General features: G+C 35.5%; 1 protein-coding gene across 1 annotated transcript; it reads right to left on the minus strand.

Annotated features, from left to right (window-relative positions):
• Positions 1-4451: 4451 nt before the first annotated feature.
• On the minus strand, positions 4452-12838 carry LOC115713163 (bifunctional aspartokinase/homoserine dehydrogenase 1, chloroplastic). Its single transcript, XM_030641651.2, has 18 exons — positions 12498-12838; positions 11929-11996; positions 11443-11817; positions 11166-11254; positions 10742-11045; positions 10563-10615; positions 10224-10447; positions 10038-10125; positions 9846-9959; positions 7860-7958; positions 7475-7669; positions 7276-7358; positions 6861-7086; positions 6549-6694; positions 6307-6442; positions 5257-5340; positions 5068-5160; positions 4452-4921 (listed from the first exon to the last, which is right to left on the minus strand). Exons 1-18 carry the CDS (start codon positions 12641-12643, stop codon positions 4676-4678), a joined length of 2769 nt encoding a protein of 922 aa, XP_030497511.2. The 5' UTR covers positions 12644-12838; the 3' UTR covers positions 4452-4675.
• Positions 12839-15441: the final 2603 nt, after the last annotated feature.

Consider the following 15441-nt stretch of genomic DNA (forward strand, 5'->3'; position numbering starts at 1 on the left):
GAGTCCTATTTCGTCTCTCAGCAACACCATTCATGCTAGGTGATCCTGGCATGGTGTACTGTTGGACAATACCACATTCCTCTAGGAATTTAGCAAATGGTCCTGGACGTTGTTCACCTGAGCCATCATATCTACCGTAGTACTCACCACCACGATCAGATTTGACGTTCTTAATCCTTTTGTTGAGTTGATTCTCAACTTCAGCTTTGTAAGCTTTGAACATGTCCACAGACTGAGATTTTTCATGAATGAGATATAGGTACCTATAACGTGAGTAATCGTCTATGAATGATATAAAATATTGTTGACCATTCCAAGATGCCGTAGGGAATGGCCCACGAATATCTGTGTGAATCAATTCTAAGACTTCTGAAGCTCTATTGGCACCTAATCTCTTAGTTTTGGTCTGTTTTCCCTTGACACAATCTACACAAACATTGAAATCTGTGAAGTCAAGAGACTCTAAAATGTCATCAGACACAAGACGCTCAATTCTACTTCTTGAGATATGACCTAAGCGTCTATGCCATAATGACGTTGAATTTTCTTTATTTAATTTGCGTTTAGTACCTCGTGATTCCACATGCAAGGTTTCATTGTAGGATGCAATTATTTCTAGCAAATAAAGATTGTCATAAGTATCCAAATAACCAGTTCCAATAATATTTGAATTTAAAGACAAAGTAAACTGATTGTTTCCAAATGAACAACAATATCCAAATTTGTCCAACAAAGAAACAGAAACTAAATTCCGTGTAAAAGACGGCACAACAAAAGTGTCTTTCAAATCTAAATAAAAACCAGTTCCTAATAACAATCTAAAATGCCCAATTGCTTCCACTTCTACCGATTGACCATCGCCCACAAAGATTTATCTTTCACCATCACTTAGCTTTCGGTAGCTCAGGCAACCCTGCATAGAAACACTTGTGTGAGTAGTAGCACCAGAATCTATCCACCAAGTGTTTCTAGGTACTGAAGCTAAATTAACCTCAGAACAGACCAAAGCAAGATTAATACCTTTCTTTACACGCCATGTGTGATATTTGGCACAATCTTTCTTCACATGTCCAGGTTGGTTACAAAAGAAACAACCCTTAGAATCCTGTTGTTGTTTCTTTTGAACTGGACCCTTAGCAGCTTCATTCTCAAATTTCCTTTTCTTGCCCTTGTCCTTAGGGGTAGTGGTCAAGTGAGCACTTTTAGTTTTGTCCTTTTTCAACCTTTCTTCCTCTTGCACACAATGAGAAATAAGCTCGTTGAGAGTCCTTTTCTCCTTTTGACAGTTGTAACTAATTTTAAATTGGTTAAACTGTGGAGGAAGCGTTAACAAAACCATGAGTACAAGTACATCATCTGAAAGCTCAATCTTAAGTGTCCTTAATCTTGAGACAATATGATGCATTTCCATAATGTACTCCCTTACATTTCCTTGACCCTTATACTTCATGTTCATTAAAGAACCAAGAAGTGTTGTCATTTCAACCTTATCGTTTTTTAGCAAAACGTTCCTCAATTTGTTCAAGGAAATTCTTAGCCATAGTAACCCCTTCGGATTCAGTGCCCCAAAAGGCTTCTGGAATGATGTGTTTCATAATCATTAGACTCATGCGATTTGAACGATCCCACCTCTTAAATTCCCTTTTGTCATCATGGGAACTTTCCTTAGTGAGAGGTGCAGGTTGTTCATTCCTTAGTGCATGGTCCAAATCCATACATCCCAGAACTATAAGTAAGTTCCTTTTCCAATCCTTGAAATTGGTCCCATTAAGCATAGGAATAGGATTAATGTTAGCAGATATTGAGGCAGCAGAAGATGAATTAACTGAATATAGAACAAATAAAACAAGCTCACATTAATATACATAATTAAACAATAAATTCAAAAATTGGTTAATCCCATCTCAAGATACCAAGCACACATTAATATCAAGTCTTTGGACAGTAATATTAACTGTAAGCGGTACTCTTAGTGTAGCAATCAAATATTGACAATAAAATTGTGCCAAACAATAGGTCAATCTTTGGACTAACGTATTGCTCACAAAAAATACCTTATAATTGTCACACATTTATCGCCACAGGTATGTTTGAAATCTAGCAAAATATTCACTTACCTTTGGGCTAGTCAATATAAGCATCAATTATAAACACACCACCATCCTAATATTTAAATAAATTAATCTACACAAAAGAGGTCACTTTAGCGACATATTGTTTCAATTAATTTACTCAAATATTAGTCATAAACCAACACCAAAATTTGAATTAAATTGTTCCAAATATATAATAAACTGAATATTTATATATCCTTAGCATGTAAATAATACAAATTCTGTAGGGATTCTAAATATTAATATGAATATAAAAATTTCATGACTTCAAACATCATTACATATTATATTCTTTTTTGAAAATTTAATTACAATCGTACAGTGGCATGTATAACTCACACGAGAAAATATTGATTAACAAAACATGTAAACATAAAAGGGGTTCACATTACTAAAGGTAAAATTGATCAAAAACTTAATTTATGCAAAGTACATCAAACACAGCACCATTACCATAAATGGCCCAATCGAATATAATTAATTGAAGCCGATTTTGAGCCCAGCCATTAATATATAACATATGAACAGAATATATCCACAACCGATAAAGATATCAACGATTGCCGCCGAAATACAAAACCAAAACAATTTAAAATAACTTTATATCATATAAATAAATACATACGTATATATTTAAATCAAACCAACATATCTTCATTTTAAATCATTCATAGCACAAAAAGATGAAGTTCAAATCCTAATTTTTAAAATCCCCAAATTTCATAAACCAAATCATCAAATCTTCAATTAATTTAACAAAAGTGGCTCTGGTACCACTTGTTAGGGTTTATAAAACACTTAAGAAATATATAAATCACAAATCCAAACATATTCCTAAAAGTGTTTTAATATAGAAAACCCTAAATCATAAATCTATAAAGCCTTTGCTAAATTAAAGAAGAAAAAGATGATAAAATATGAGCAGAAGCACTAACCTGAAGCCATTGTTGGAGATTGTAGAGAAGGTTTTGATCTTCCAAGAATACACTATTTTCTAGAGTATTTTCTCTGATGGGGAATGAGAGAATACAGAAACCCTAGTGTTTCTTGGGGACCACTACCTATTTATATACTCATTTAGAATGAGTTTTGGGAAATTTATTTATAATTTGGCCCCTCAACAAATTATAAATTAACTTATGGTATCTACACATTAATTCCATGACAATTTAATACCCTTTTGATACCCATAACATAATTGGTCACTTAATTTTGTATCACACTTTATAATAGCATATACATTATACATATGTGCCCACATAGGATTTTTAATCCAACATGACTCCTCTTATATTTCTCTCATTCTCCACAATCACAAACACGAGATTTTAGTTTAAATTTAAATCAATATAACATATTGCTCTCCTGCCATTCATAGCTTAAGAGATGGAAATTGGACAGTTAATGTACGGAGAATGCAATTCCCGCCCCCATCCCCGCTACCTATTTATACCCCCATCTCTGCCTCATCCCCATGGATTCGGAGAAGGGAATACCCATCGATTATGAGGAACCCATCGGGTATTCATTAAGGTAAAATGAAAAAAAAAATTAATTTAAAATAATTGAAAAAAAATAAATTAAACCAATATTCTCACAAATATTTATTATACATTCATAATTCATAGAAGATAAATGATAAACCTACCTAAAAAAACATAACCTAGTAGAAAATAAAAACTAAATATGTCTCAAAGTTTGGAAAAAAAAAAACAAAAAAATCATAACCCACGTATAGGATCATAGTCTCATACCTCTCAAGCCTACCAACAAATTAAAAAGTAAACAAAGATGAAATTAAGAATCGAGAAGAAAATATCTTTACACATGTAATCAACAATGATCATCAGTTCATTATTGTCATTAGATCTTCATAATTTAAGCATATGATATATAATTTTAATTATGGATGATAATCAAAATAATTTGAATTATCAATATACGATATATATGTTAAGAATAAAAAGGAAATTATATATATTTATATCGGGGTCGGATATGGTGCGGATAGTATTATCCCCGCCCCCACCCCATCCCCGCTCCCGCCCCATCCCCGCTTCGGGTACTGAAATCGTCCCCCACCACCGCCCCATTAACCACCAAGACAGGGAATCCCCACCCCATTAGGAGCGGGTCCCCGCGGTTACCCATCCCCACAATATAAATTTCCATCTCAAAGCTATATTGGTTCCATCCAAGATATTGCCAAGAAACTTTAAAAGAAACTTTCATGTAAATTTTCATTGATTGTCTACATTTTCTTCAGAATAATTGTCTTCAACTATATCTGTACTCCATTTCAGAATCTGGACCACCCAAAACTTTGCCATAATGTCAGAAGAAAAGAAAAACAATTGCCCTTTATTATTAACCATGTTATGTGCCATCAGAAGAACTACTGCAGCACAATTTTAGCTTAGCTTAGCCGCAAAGTAATGCATCCATCTCATAAACTACAAAGCTCTATATAATAGAAAGAAACGGATGAAATTCCATGGAAACTAGAACAGACATCAGCATCTAATAACATCTTACAGTTACAATGGTAAAACATGTGCCAACTATGATGGAGCACCGAGGTAGGAAGCGAGCCGCAATATGTCGCTGAAGACTCCACCAGCTGTAACTTGAGCCCCTGCACCGGGTCCACGCACAATGAGAGGCTGATCCTTGTACCTTGTCGTTGTGAAAGCAATTATGTTATCCGATCCAGACAACTGGGCAAATGGGTGATCTTTCTTGTATCTTCGCAATTTTACTTCCCCCTTCTGATTAACCACATCCACTACTCCCACGTATCTCAGTACCTACACATTCATTCATATATCGCAAATTTGAATGGTGAAAAAATAATTACGAACATGAAAAAAACATCAATCTAATTAATTAATATTTCTGATTGGTTTCAAAGAGCAGTTGTGTTTTATTATATGGTAAAAAATCAAATACTCACATCTCCTTCATCCTCTGCTACTTGTCTTTTATTAGCCAAGTCGTAATCAAATTCTGGCAATTTTTCCATGAATTCCTCAGATGACGCACAAGCCTGCAATGAATTATCAGAAAGTTTCATGTTGCACTTGCATGTATAAACTTGGTATTTAAGTCAATGCTGGAATTACCAACAAAAATTAGTTCTTACATTTAAGGGTTCTGGCACGAGGCTTTCCACTGGGATATCAGAGAGTTCCAACTTCAGACCAGATTCTCTAGCCAGAATTATCACCTGCCATACAGATTCATTTTAGGAAAGAACTTACCACAAAAGAAATGACAAACAACAAAAACATGAGCAGTTTGCATACAATTTTCAAGTGGAGGTTGTAACAGATATAACAAAGACATAGCTATGTGCATTTGATGCCACATTTCTATTATTATTTTTTTCTTTCTTTCCATTTTTCGGCCCTAGCAGTTCAACCGGCCTAGTGGCCCCAAAGTTTTTGAGTTTGAACCCCGGAACAAATGCCTACCAGCACTTCCCAACACTCCTTACCACTAATTATACAATTAATCTCCCAATTAAAATTTAAAGGTAATTAGTAATTACTACTAATTATACTCCTAAAATCATCCCATGATAAATTAATACTAGAGGATTGATTAATTTTTTTAATATCACCTCCAATTTCATAACAAAATCACATGATAAAAATTATCCAATCTTACTCTCCACAAGTGGCATCTTAGAGTGTACTAATCACAAGTTGACCATCTGTTGATCTTAGGATTCATCAAAATATTTCCATAGATTGAAATATACTTCTAGTTCTACAACAAATAATTTCATGGAAACTTTACACTTTGTTTGGAAAGATGGATCGAAAAAGGATAGGTTGTATATAAGGTGCGGAAAAGTGAAATGAACGGATGGATTTGATGTATACTTAAGAGTTGTTTGGTATAGTAGGAGAGAAAGAAAGAACTATTTTTTTAATTGTTTTTCTAAGAAAAACAATATTTAAAAATGAATTAACAATTTCATGTCATCAATCCACTCCACCCATATGTAGAGGGATTGTTTTTGGTGGACCTAAAGAATTGGCAATCCATAGCCATTTCCTTCCTTTGTCTCTCTTCCTTTCTACCAAACAAATAAAACTAAAAACAAATTATTCCATTCCACACACCCCTAACCTAATCCATCCCTCCTTTAATCCACCCTACCAAACAAAAGGTTAATCATCAGTACCTTTCTGCAAACATCAGTTCCAGATAAGTCGTCTCTAGGATCTGGCTCAGTGTAACCTGCCTGCTTTGCTTCAGCCACAACCTCGCTGAAAGTACGTTCACCTACCAAATTGTTGAAGATGTAACTTAGAGTCCCACTGCGACAATCAAAGAGACGAGAATATGTCACACAAAGTTTATATGCTTTGAATTGTGGAAGCCAGGAATTCAAAAGGAAATTGTGTATGTCTAAGCATTCCACACCTGAAAATGCCTTCAATCCGCAATATTTTATCTCCAGTCTCAAGAAGACCTCGTAATGTGCTAATAATTGGGAGACCAGCTCCAACTGTTGCTTCATAGAAGTAATGAGTGTAGGATTGCCGTTGAAGGGCTCTCAACTTCAAATACTAGTTGTGGGAATTAAAAACAAAATAAGCTCAGAATGAGTGATTAACAAACATTTTGTGAGAAAAATATCTACTTAAGAGAATATACGTTCAATTTTCTACATCTTTTGACAAGAACAATTATTTTTCTTCTTATAATTGAACATAAATGCCTTTAAACATTTACCTGATCTAGTGGTCCTGAATTTGCCTTTTTGTTGGGGGTGACTACATGAATTCCTTTCCGCAACCACTCATGGTAATAGCCTGCAATAGTAGTGTCAGCCGTACAGTCTACCAAAACCGTATTGGGAATGAAATGATTCCCTTGTACGTGGCGGACAAATTTGTCCATGTCTGCAACTTCTCCTTTCTGCTTTTGAAGTTCTCTCCATCTGGATAAGTTAATGCCCCTGTAAAATGGAGATAGTGGTAGAACATGAGGAACAATTACATTCGTATATTGAAAACTGACAACTTATATTGAGAACTTAGTGAGTGTGTGTTTTACATCAAAAGAATAAGAAAGGAAACATGTCCTTTTAGATAAGCTTGCAGTGAATTTTCAAGCTATAAAAAATTCATTGAAACTCTCAACTTACGAATCACTCAAAAGCATAGTTCGCGTGCCAGTGATACCCATAACACGTAAATCAATGTTAAATTCTTCCTTCAGTGTTGCTGCCTGCAATAAATAAGAAGAATAAGAATACAATAGAATACATTTAAATTTCACTACTTTGGAACACTTGATCATTGAAAATGGTAATGAAATACAAAAGACCTATCTAAAGAAAGCACCTGGTCCCTTAGTTGATCAAGTAAGGTGGCACCAATCAATCCAGGACCAACAATTCCCATTGCTATAGTGGTTCGTGATAGATAAAATCTAGAGTGAACAGCTCTTAGGGCTCGTATACAGTCTTCTCGCTTTACCACAACAGTAATATTGTACTCAGAGCAACCTTGAGCTATAGCACGAACATTGATATTTGCCTGCAATCAAACACAAAGTTGGATCAAATTGTCTAGTCTAGGGAAGTAAATGATAACCAAACATATTCATTTGAAATTGAGATCGGGATGATGTTTTCTAAACTAACAAGCTACAACTTTTACTTGTATGTCAAACGTCCCATTTAGAAAGAATTTTTCACACCAGCTTTCAAAAGTCACACTTTCTAACCTTGGCCAGTGCATTGAAAAGAGTAGCACTAACACCAGGAGTACTTGCCATCTTCTGGCCAACAGTAGCCAAAATGCTACAGTTTGGGATAACAGCAACCTGAGAGGATAGGTTAAAAGAAAAATTAATAAACATGAAAAAATAGTCACAAAATGATAAGATGTATTTTACTAATATTCAGAAATATCTTCAAACATGCTCTGTAATTTAATATTATATTTCCTATTTCTTAGTAGGCTTCCTCAAATCAAGGGTTAGATTTTTATTCGGTGCTATTTTCTCTCTACACTCTACCAAAAACGAAAAAAAAAGTGTTGTAGAAAGGCCTATCTATAGGTGTGTAATTGGAATACAAGATACCAAAGCCTGTCAAAGATCAATTATTATAATATCTTTTTCCACATTGTTTTTTTTTTTTTTTTTGAAAAGAGAAAGGGTCCACAAGTCTTAGACAGGACCCCTCCCAGGAATATATTAAGAAGCCTGGAAAACCATATTACAAAGAGACACTTAGGATAGTTAGCACACCATAGTTGCTGAGGAAACAGTAAGGGTTTTTTAAGGATTTCCTTTACAACAATGAATTTTAATCTCTACATAAATCTAAGAAAGACAAGTCCTCGAAAAGCTTGATTTTAAAAACCCAAGTAGCTGTCCAGAATTTAACTTTCTCCCACAAGTCCTCTACTGAACTCCCGACCCCTTCAAAGATTCTAGCATTCCTTTCCAGCCACACAGCCCAAATTATTGCTAGTATTGTCGTTCTCCAAATCTTTGTTTTGCGCTTGCAACCATTTAACTTGCTAACTATCAATTGTGGTACACATCTTGGCATAACCCACGACAGATTAAATTCCCTTATCAACCTGATCCATAATTGGCTAACTATCAGTTGTGGTACACATCTTTTTCCACATTGTATCAAAGCAATCTTTATCTAAGCCATAGCAGTGACCATTCCACCAGACTAATCTTTATTATTATTAGTAACATCAACGCTTAAAGACAGTGGAAGGCCGTTCAAGAGATTTTCATTCCATAATGCCAAACTTTATGTCCTTCGTTCATTGTGATAATGGAAATGAATATTTTAATCATATATCTTTGGAGAATTTCTAGTGACATTATTCACAAAAGTTCCTTGTCATTGCACTCCCCATAGCCGAATGGAAAAATTGGCACCTTGAATTGAAGTAGCCCAAGCCCTTCTGTTTATACTTACGTTCCAAAGCAAATCTAGGAAGAAGCTATCTGAACTGCGACATATCTTATTAATCAAATGTCCTCACAAGTATTAAGCCACTATCTCTCTTCTTCATTTTCATACTCACCATCTTCTCTCAAATTTACCACTCAAAATTAGGGGTGTTCACACTATACTCAATCCAAACTAATTTGCACGATCCAATTCAATCCACTTATGCGTAACAACATGCCCTTTTACCTGTAAAAGTAACTAATCCAATTCACATCTATTTGTATAATATATTTAAAATTTATAACTACTCACCCCAATGAAAATTCTTACAAAAACTCCACTACAGAACTAAAACATACCAAGTAAAATTAACATTTACTGTATTCAAAATGACAAGGAAAACATCAAGAACTACAGCCTTCTGCTGAACTTGGGCCTCATGAAATTGAATGAAAAATGGTTCCACAAGAAAGTAATATTCCTAAACCTTTTCACACTGAGTGTCCTAACCAAATTGATTCTAGTTCCTCAAAACCAAATTTGCCTGCCTATCACACAAAGAAAGAGGAATGTAATCTGATATCAAAATCTATTAGACATAAATTATTTCAATCTCGACAATAATACTTCCCATCATTATAAAGGAAATATAGAAGACCCTCGAAGGAGGCAACTTACTTCCGCATAACAAAATTAGAAAACAAAGAAATCAATATGAGACAACTTACTCAAGCAAAATAACAATCATATGTTGTCACAAGAAAGTCAATAAATATAAACATAAGAACCTGGGAAAGGCGCCCAGCATCCAAAGCTTGACGAAATCTGGACTGCAAGGCCTCCGCAACAGCATTTACTTCCTTCTCAGGCACAGCAAAGCACACAGAATGCTCACTACTAGCCTACATAAACAAAATTTACAAGAACAATAAGTTAATTTTTTTCAAAGTGTTGTTAAGTGGATTCAAAGGTCACGGTACCTGAGATATCATGATAACATTGGCCCCCACATCCTTTACAGCACCAAATATGGCACTAGCTGTACCAGGAACACCAGCCATCCCGGTTCTGGCAAGAGACCAAGGTGTCAAAACGAGAAAGCTAAATTCAAAAGTATACATTATCTTTAACAGATTATAAGCAGTAAACCACAGCATGGAACTCACCCCTCAACATTTACAAGAGCCAAATTGTCTATTGTTGCAAACCCTTTGACATAGGACTCCATGCTCTGACCATCTTCATCAATAACATCATCAGTAACAGCAGGACGACAAATCTTTGTTCCAGGTGCAGAAAGGTTGAAAATATTCCTTATTATAATTGGAATGTCGTATTTCATCACAGGAATGATTGAGCGTGGGTGCAAGACATTGGCCCCAAAATAAGACTGTACAGATGAAGTTCACATTAAATAGACTGTACAGATATGCTCACATTACATATGTGATATATGAATAAGATGAGAACCCTTGACATTGACAATGATGAGTAGTAAAATTCACCATTTCCCAAGCCTCTTGGTAAGATAATGTCCTCAGAATCACAGCTTCACTAACTGCAGAAGAAATGTTGTTAGTCATTTATGTTATGGAATTTAGCCAGAATACAATTAGCAGCAACATAAGATTCTATTAATGTAATTGCAGTTGGCAGCATTTGATTGAGAGCAATTACAACAAACCTTTTCTAGGGTCTGCACTATACACACCATCAACATCGGTCCAAATGGTAACTTGACGGGCTCTAAATAGAGCACCCATTATAGCTGCAGAAAAATCACTTCCATCTCTCTTCAATGTCGTAGGTATATTTTGAGGTGTGCTAGCAATAAAACCAGTTGCAACAATCGTATTGAATGGATTTTTTGAATACCACTTCTCTAGTCTTTGCCTAGATTCTTCGTAATCGGGATCGACCTGATTAGAACTAGTAGGGTTTACAATAAGAACTTCCCTCGTGTCCATCCATCCACAGTCTACACCAGCCTGCGAGAAGAAAACATAAATATATATATAGATATATGTATGTATATACATTATATTGATTGTAAAGCAAGAATGTATGCATTCAGAACTTGTTCCTTAAATACTATAAAATCAACAGACCTTTCTAATAACATATGACAACATCTGAGCAGACCATAGCTCTCCATGTCCCACAACAAAATCACTAAAAGATTCAGTTGCATGACCAGCTGCAAAAATTAAGCTAGTAAATTAAAATAATAAATAAAATCCTAATGTAAGTTGAAACAAAATTGAAGAAGTTAAAAATATCTGACAGATCAAAAGTCAATTAAAGTTGTAGAAAGTGAAAGTAACAGAATATCATCACAAATCAATGAAAAGGAATGAAACAGAGTGATGAATCTGATGGTATTACCAATATATATTGCTCGAAGCATTGCCTTTAGGTTATTGATGTCATGATGCAATCTTGATAGGAAAGTACCAAGGTCATCCCCATCAAGTAAATCTAGTGCTGTTAATCTGTGCTTTTCTAAAACAGCCTCCAATGCAGATAAATAAGACTCGTCACGTGATTGAGCCTTGTTGATGAGATCATACATCATATCTGTTACTTTAGACATGGCTGAGACAACAACCAACTTACTCTCTGAATCATCAGTCAAAACTATATTTGCAACATTCTTAATTCTTTCTGAGTTTCCCACACAGGTGCCACCAAACTTGTGGACAGACCAAACACCAGCTTTAGAAAGCTTAACTAATTCAGGGGATGTTTCAACTGACGTGTCTGTCATTATATTAAGAGAAAGAAAAGTATGATAAAGATAAATCTTTTAAACAAAACAATATTACTTGTATTATTATAAGAGAAAGTAACAAGGTGAAGTACAGAATGAACCTGTAACTGAGGCAAATATTTTAGTTTTTGATGCCACTTTTCTTTCCAACCGAGCAATAGAATCCAATCTGAACATTCAGAATAAGTTCTTCGTCAAATGAAAAGTATGAGAAAAAAAAATAGTATTAATGAATATAAATAAAATAATGAGCCGCTCACATCTTAATTCAGCATTAAAACTAAAGCACCAATTACAATCAAATGCTACAATGAAGCTCATGCTCCAGTAGTAAGTTGCTACTGTCTCTGGAGCTTTCAAACCTTACTCAATAGTTCACTTCAGAAAATTCCGAAACACTAACTGGATTAGTAGTACACGGGCATAATTTTGCACATTACTATTACTCTACTTACACAAAAATTAAGTGTAAAACTTAGGCAATCGATTTTTCGAAATTTTTAGTTTTGGCATTTGCTGCGAAGAATTTGATTCTCAGACACCCACAAAAATATGTGGATTCCATTTTCAGCCAACTTTAAAACTCCAACATCAGAATATTTATATGAAGAAGAATTAAGCTATACTTAGTTTCTCTTCTTGCATTAAGTGGAAATGGTAGCAGCAGTACCTGGCAATAGAGGAGCGATGAGGAGGGAGATAAAGGTTTCGAGATTGGGAAGAGGAGCAGATCTTCTTGTGCTTGGGTTCATGAGGCAATGGTTTTGGAGAAAGAAAATGAGCACGGTTAGAGATCGCTGAGGAGAAAGACGCCATGGCTGAGGCTGAGCTCACTCCGAAAGAAGAGTTTAGGTTTCTCAGTGTTGGTTTGGCGGCTCTGTGTTAAAAGTAATTCATATAATGATATGATGATATAATATTTGGAGAAATGAATGACATCCTTAATTAATTTACAAAAATTCTAAAATAAACTCCTAAAAAGTTAGTCCAATGTTCCGAATTTGGAAAAAATAAAAAAACTAGTCAACACTATTTTTTGTAATGACAAATTAGGTCCAGTCACGTCTAAAATGGTTGATGTGTTGTCTAGAATTTGTGTTGTTAGTGTTGTCCATATTAATAAAGATATTTTGGGTGTTTAATTATCCAATTCTACTTCAAGTTTTTTTGTTTAATTGGGTATAAATATGTTATCTTGTTACTGTTTTGATTAATCCTTTTGATCGGAGATTAGAGATTACATTTCTTTCTTGTTTTGTTTTTGCGTTTCGTAATACTAGTGAGGGGATGAAGAGGGGTACTATGCATGAATTGGGGCTTAACTTGTCTCCCTCGAACATTAAATACTTGGAGCTCCCGCTTTTTAGACCTAATCATAAAGATGCGGATCTTAACTTCATCCTTGACAACCTGGTCTCGAAGCTGCATGGTTGGAAGCTGAAGTTACTCTCGAAGGCTGGTCGTGCGACCCTTATCAAAGCGATGGATCTGGCTTTGCCAGTCTACACTATACAAACGACCAAACTCTCGAAAAAACTTGCTTCCAAAATTGACGGTATGATCAGGGATTTTTGGTGGGGACATGAGCAAGATAATCGTGGTTTGTGCTTGAAGGCCTGGGACCATTTATGCCTTCCCAAATCAAGAGGTGGTCTCGGTTTTCGTAAATCCTTGGAATTGAACCTGGCTTTGGCTAAATGGGGATGGGCCCTTCTTACTGATGAACAGACTCTTTGTTGCAAGGTGTTACGAGCTAAATACTTGAAGAGTAATTCGTTTTTAGAGGCCACCTATAAAAATTTCGACTCTTGATTCTGAAAAAATGTGGTCAAGACTAAAGCAATCCTGAAAAAAGGGGCTTGCAAAATTATCTCGAATGGGGAAGACATGAATGTTTGGACGGATCCTTGGGTTGTACATGGTAAAGAGTTCTATCCGAGACCCGCTAATTCTTGTTCTGAAAGGGAGATTAAGGTGGCGGACCTGCTCAATCCTAATGGGGACTGGGACATTGTTAGGCTTAAGGCTATGTTTGACTCTGAGACTATTACCAACATCCTAAAAGGGGGTAGGCCTAGCGGACAAGGATGTGACAGATGCATCTGGACAAAGGAAGGGAGCGATAAATTCACTACAAAGTCTGCTTATTTGGTGCAGGCTTACGTGAGAGCCCCTAATTGTGTGGTTGCGCCGACATTGTGGAATAAACTTTGGCACTCTAAAATTTTAGAAAGACATAAGGTTCTTTGGTGGAGCATACTTTCGAATGCTCTACCGGTCCGTGGTCTCCTGGCAGGGAGAATTTCCATTGAATACGATCTTTGCCTATTATGTGGGGAGGCTGTGGAATCGATGGAAGACCTATTCCTCTATTGCAATTTTGCTTACCATCTCTAGAGATCCTCCCCGTGGGGGGTGTTCTTGATCCCAGACTCTAGAGGCCGTGTTTGGGACTGGATGAAATTTATTTGGAACTTGGAGTCGAGAGGGGTAAAATCTGACAACCTGTTCCTCTATGCCTCAATCATCGTTGACATAATATGGAAAACCCGTAATGACAAGGTACATAACTCTATCTCGAGTAACATTGTTGTAAAGACCACTTAGTTTAATTTGGAAATTAACAGTTAATTATGTTTAATTATGGAAATTATTTATAGATATTTAAATAATTGTTTATACTGTTATTATTGAATTCTGAAATGCATTTTATGTCATATAGTGAATTTCATAATTTTGCATTTTCGGTGCCCGGTAACATGGAACTCGGTGTTTGGCTCAGTAAAATCACAACTTAGTATGTTAGTATTAGGGGACGGTTAGTTAGACATTGGGAATGTCGGGATTGGTCGGGAATTTAGAATTTCCCAAAATACCCCCTTTAGTGCCCTTTATGTTATTTTTTGGAATTTGATATTATGCTATGTTTCTTTTGGCCGAAATAAATGTTTATTATATGAATTTATTCTCATTTGGTTCAAGGTTTCAAAAAGTTAGAAAATTAGAAAGAAAAGCAAATTTTCTCTCTCTCTCTCTCTCTCTCTCTCTCTCTCTCTCTCTCTCTCTCTCTCTCTCTCTATTCGGCCCTCTTTGAGCAGCAAGAGGCTGACCATTTCTCTTGGTGTTTCAAGCTTTTTCAATCAATCTAGGTGTAGTTCAAGTTGTTGGTAAGTCCTTAAACTTGTTCTTGTTTCTTTTATTGGAATTTTGATGAAATGATGATGTTTTGCATGCTTATCTTGAGGTGTTGTTGCTGCTGTGTTTGTGAGATGATTTCAGAGGTTTAATCTTGTTATTTGAGGAATTAAGCTGCTTATGATGCATGATACTTAGGTTGTTTAAAGTTGTGGAATTTTTAGCTCAAAATTATAGTTTTCTAAGAGAAATTGTGAAATTGGTTGATGTGTTTGTTGCATGAGTTTAAGAATGGAGAAAGGTGTGAAATCTATACCGACCATAAAAGTCTCAAGTATTTCTTTACTCAGAAAGATTTGAATATGAGACAGAGGCGTTGGTTGGAATTAGTGAAAGATTATGACTGTGAGATACTCTATCACCCTGGGAAGGCCAATGTAGTGGCCGATGCCCTGAGCAGGAAGGGTCCCGGGCAGGTA

This window comes from Cannabis sativa, chromosome X (assembly GCF_029168945.1).
Source record: "Cannabis sativa cultivar Pink pepper isolate KNU-18-1 chromosome X, ASM2916894v1, whole genome shotgun sequence".
Lineage (NCBI taxonomy): Eukaryota > Viridiplantae > Streptophyta > Magnoliopsida > Rosales > Cannabaceae > Cannabis > Cannabis sativa.

Bases quoted from the DNA above. Each gene is read 5' to 3' on its own strand.
- LOC115713163 (XM_030641651.2), bottom strand. From the start codon at position 12,643: ATGGCGTCTTTCTCCTCAGCGATCTCTAACCGTGCTCATTTTCTTTCT. The intron at 11,997-12,497 runs GTACTGCTGCTA...CTGAATGTTCAG, and splicing joins CATCGCTCCTCTATTGCCAG to ATTGGATTCTATTGCTCGGT. The intron at 11,046-11,165 runs GTCTGTTGATTT...TTCTTCTCGCAG, and splicing joins TGTCATATGTTATTAGAAAG to GCTGGTGTAGACTGTGGATG.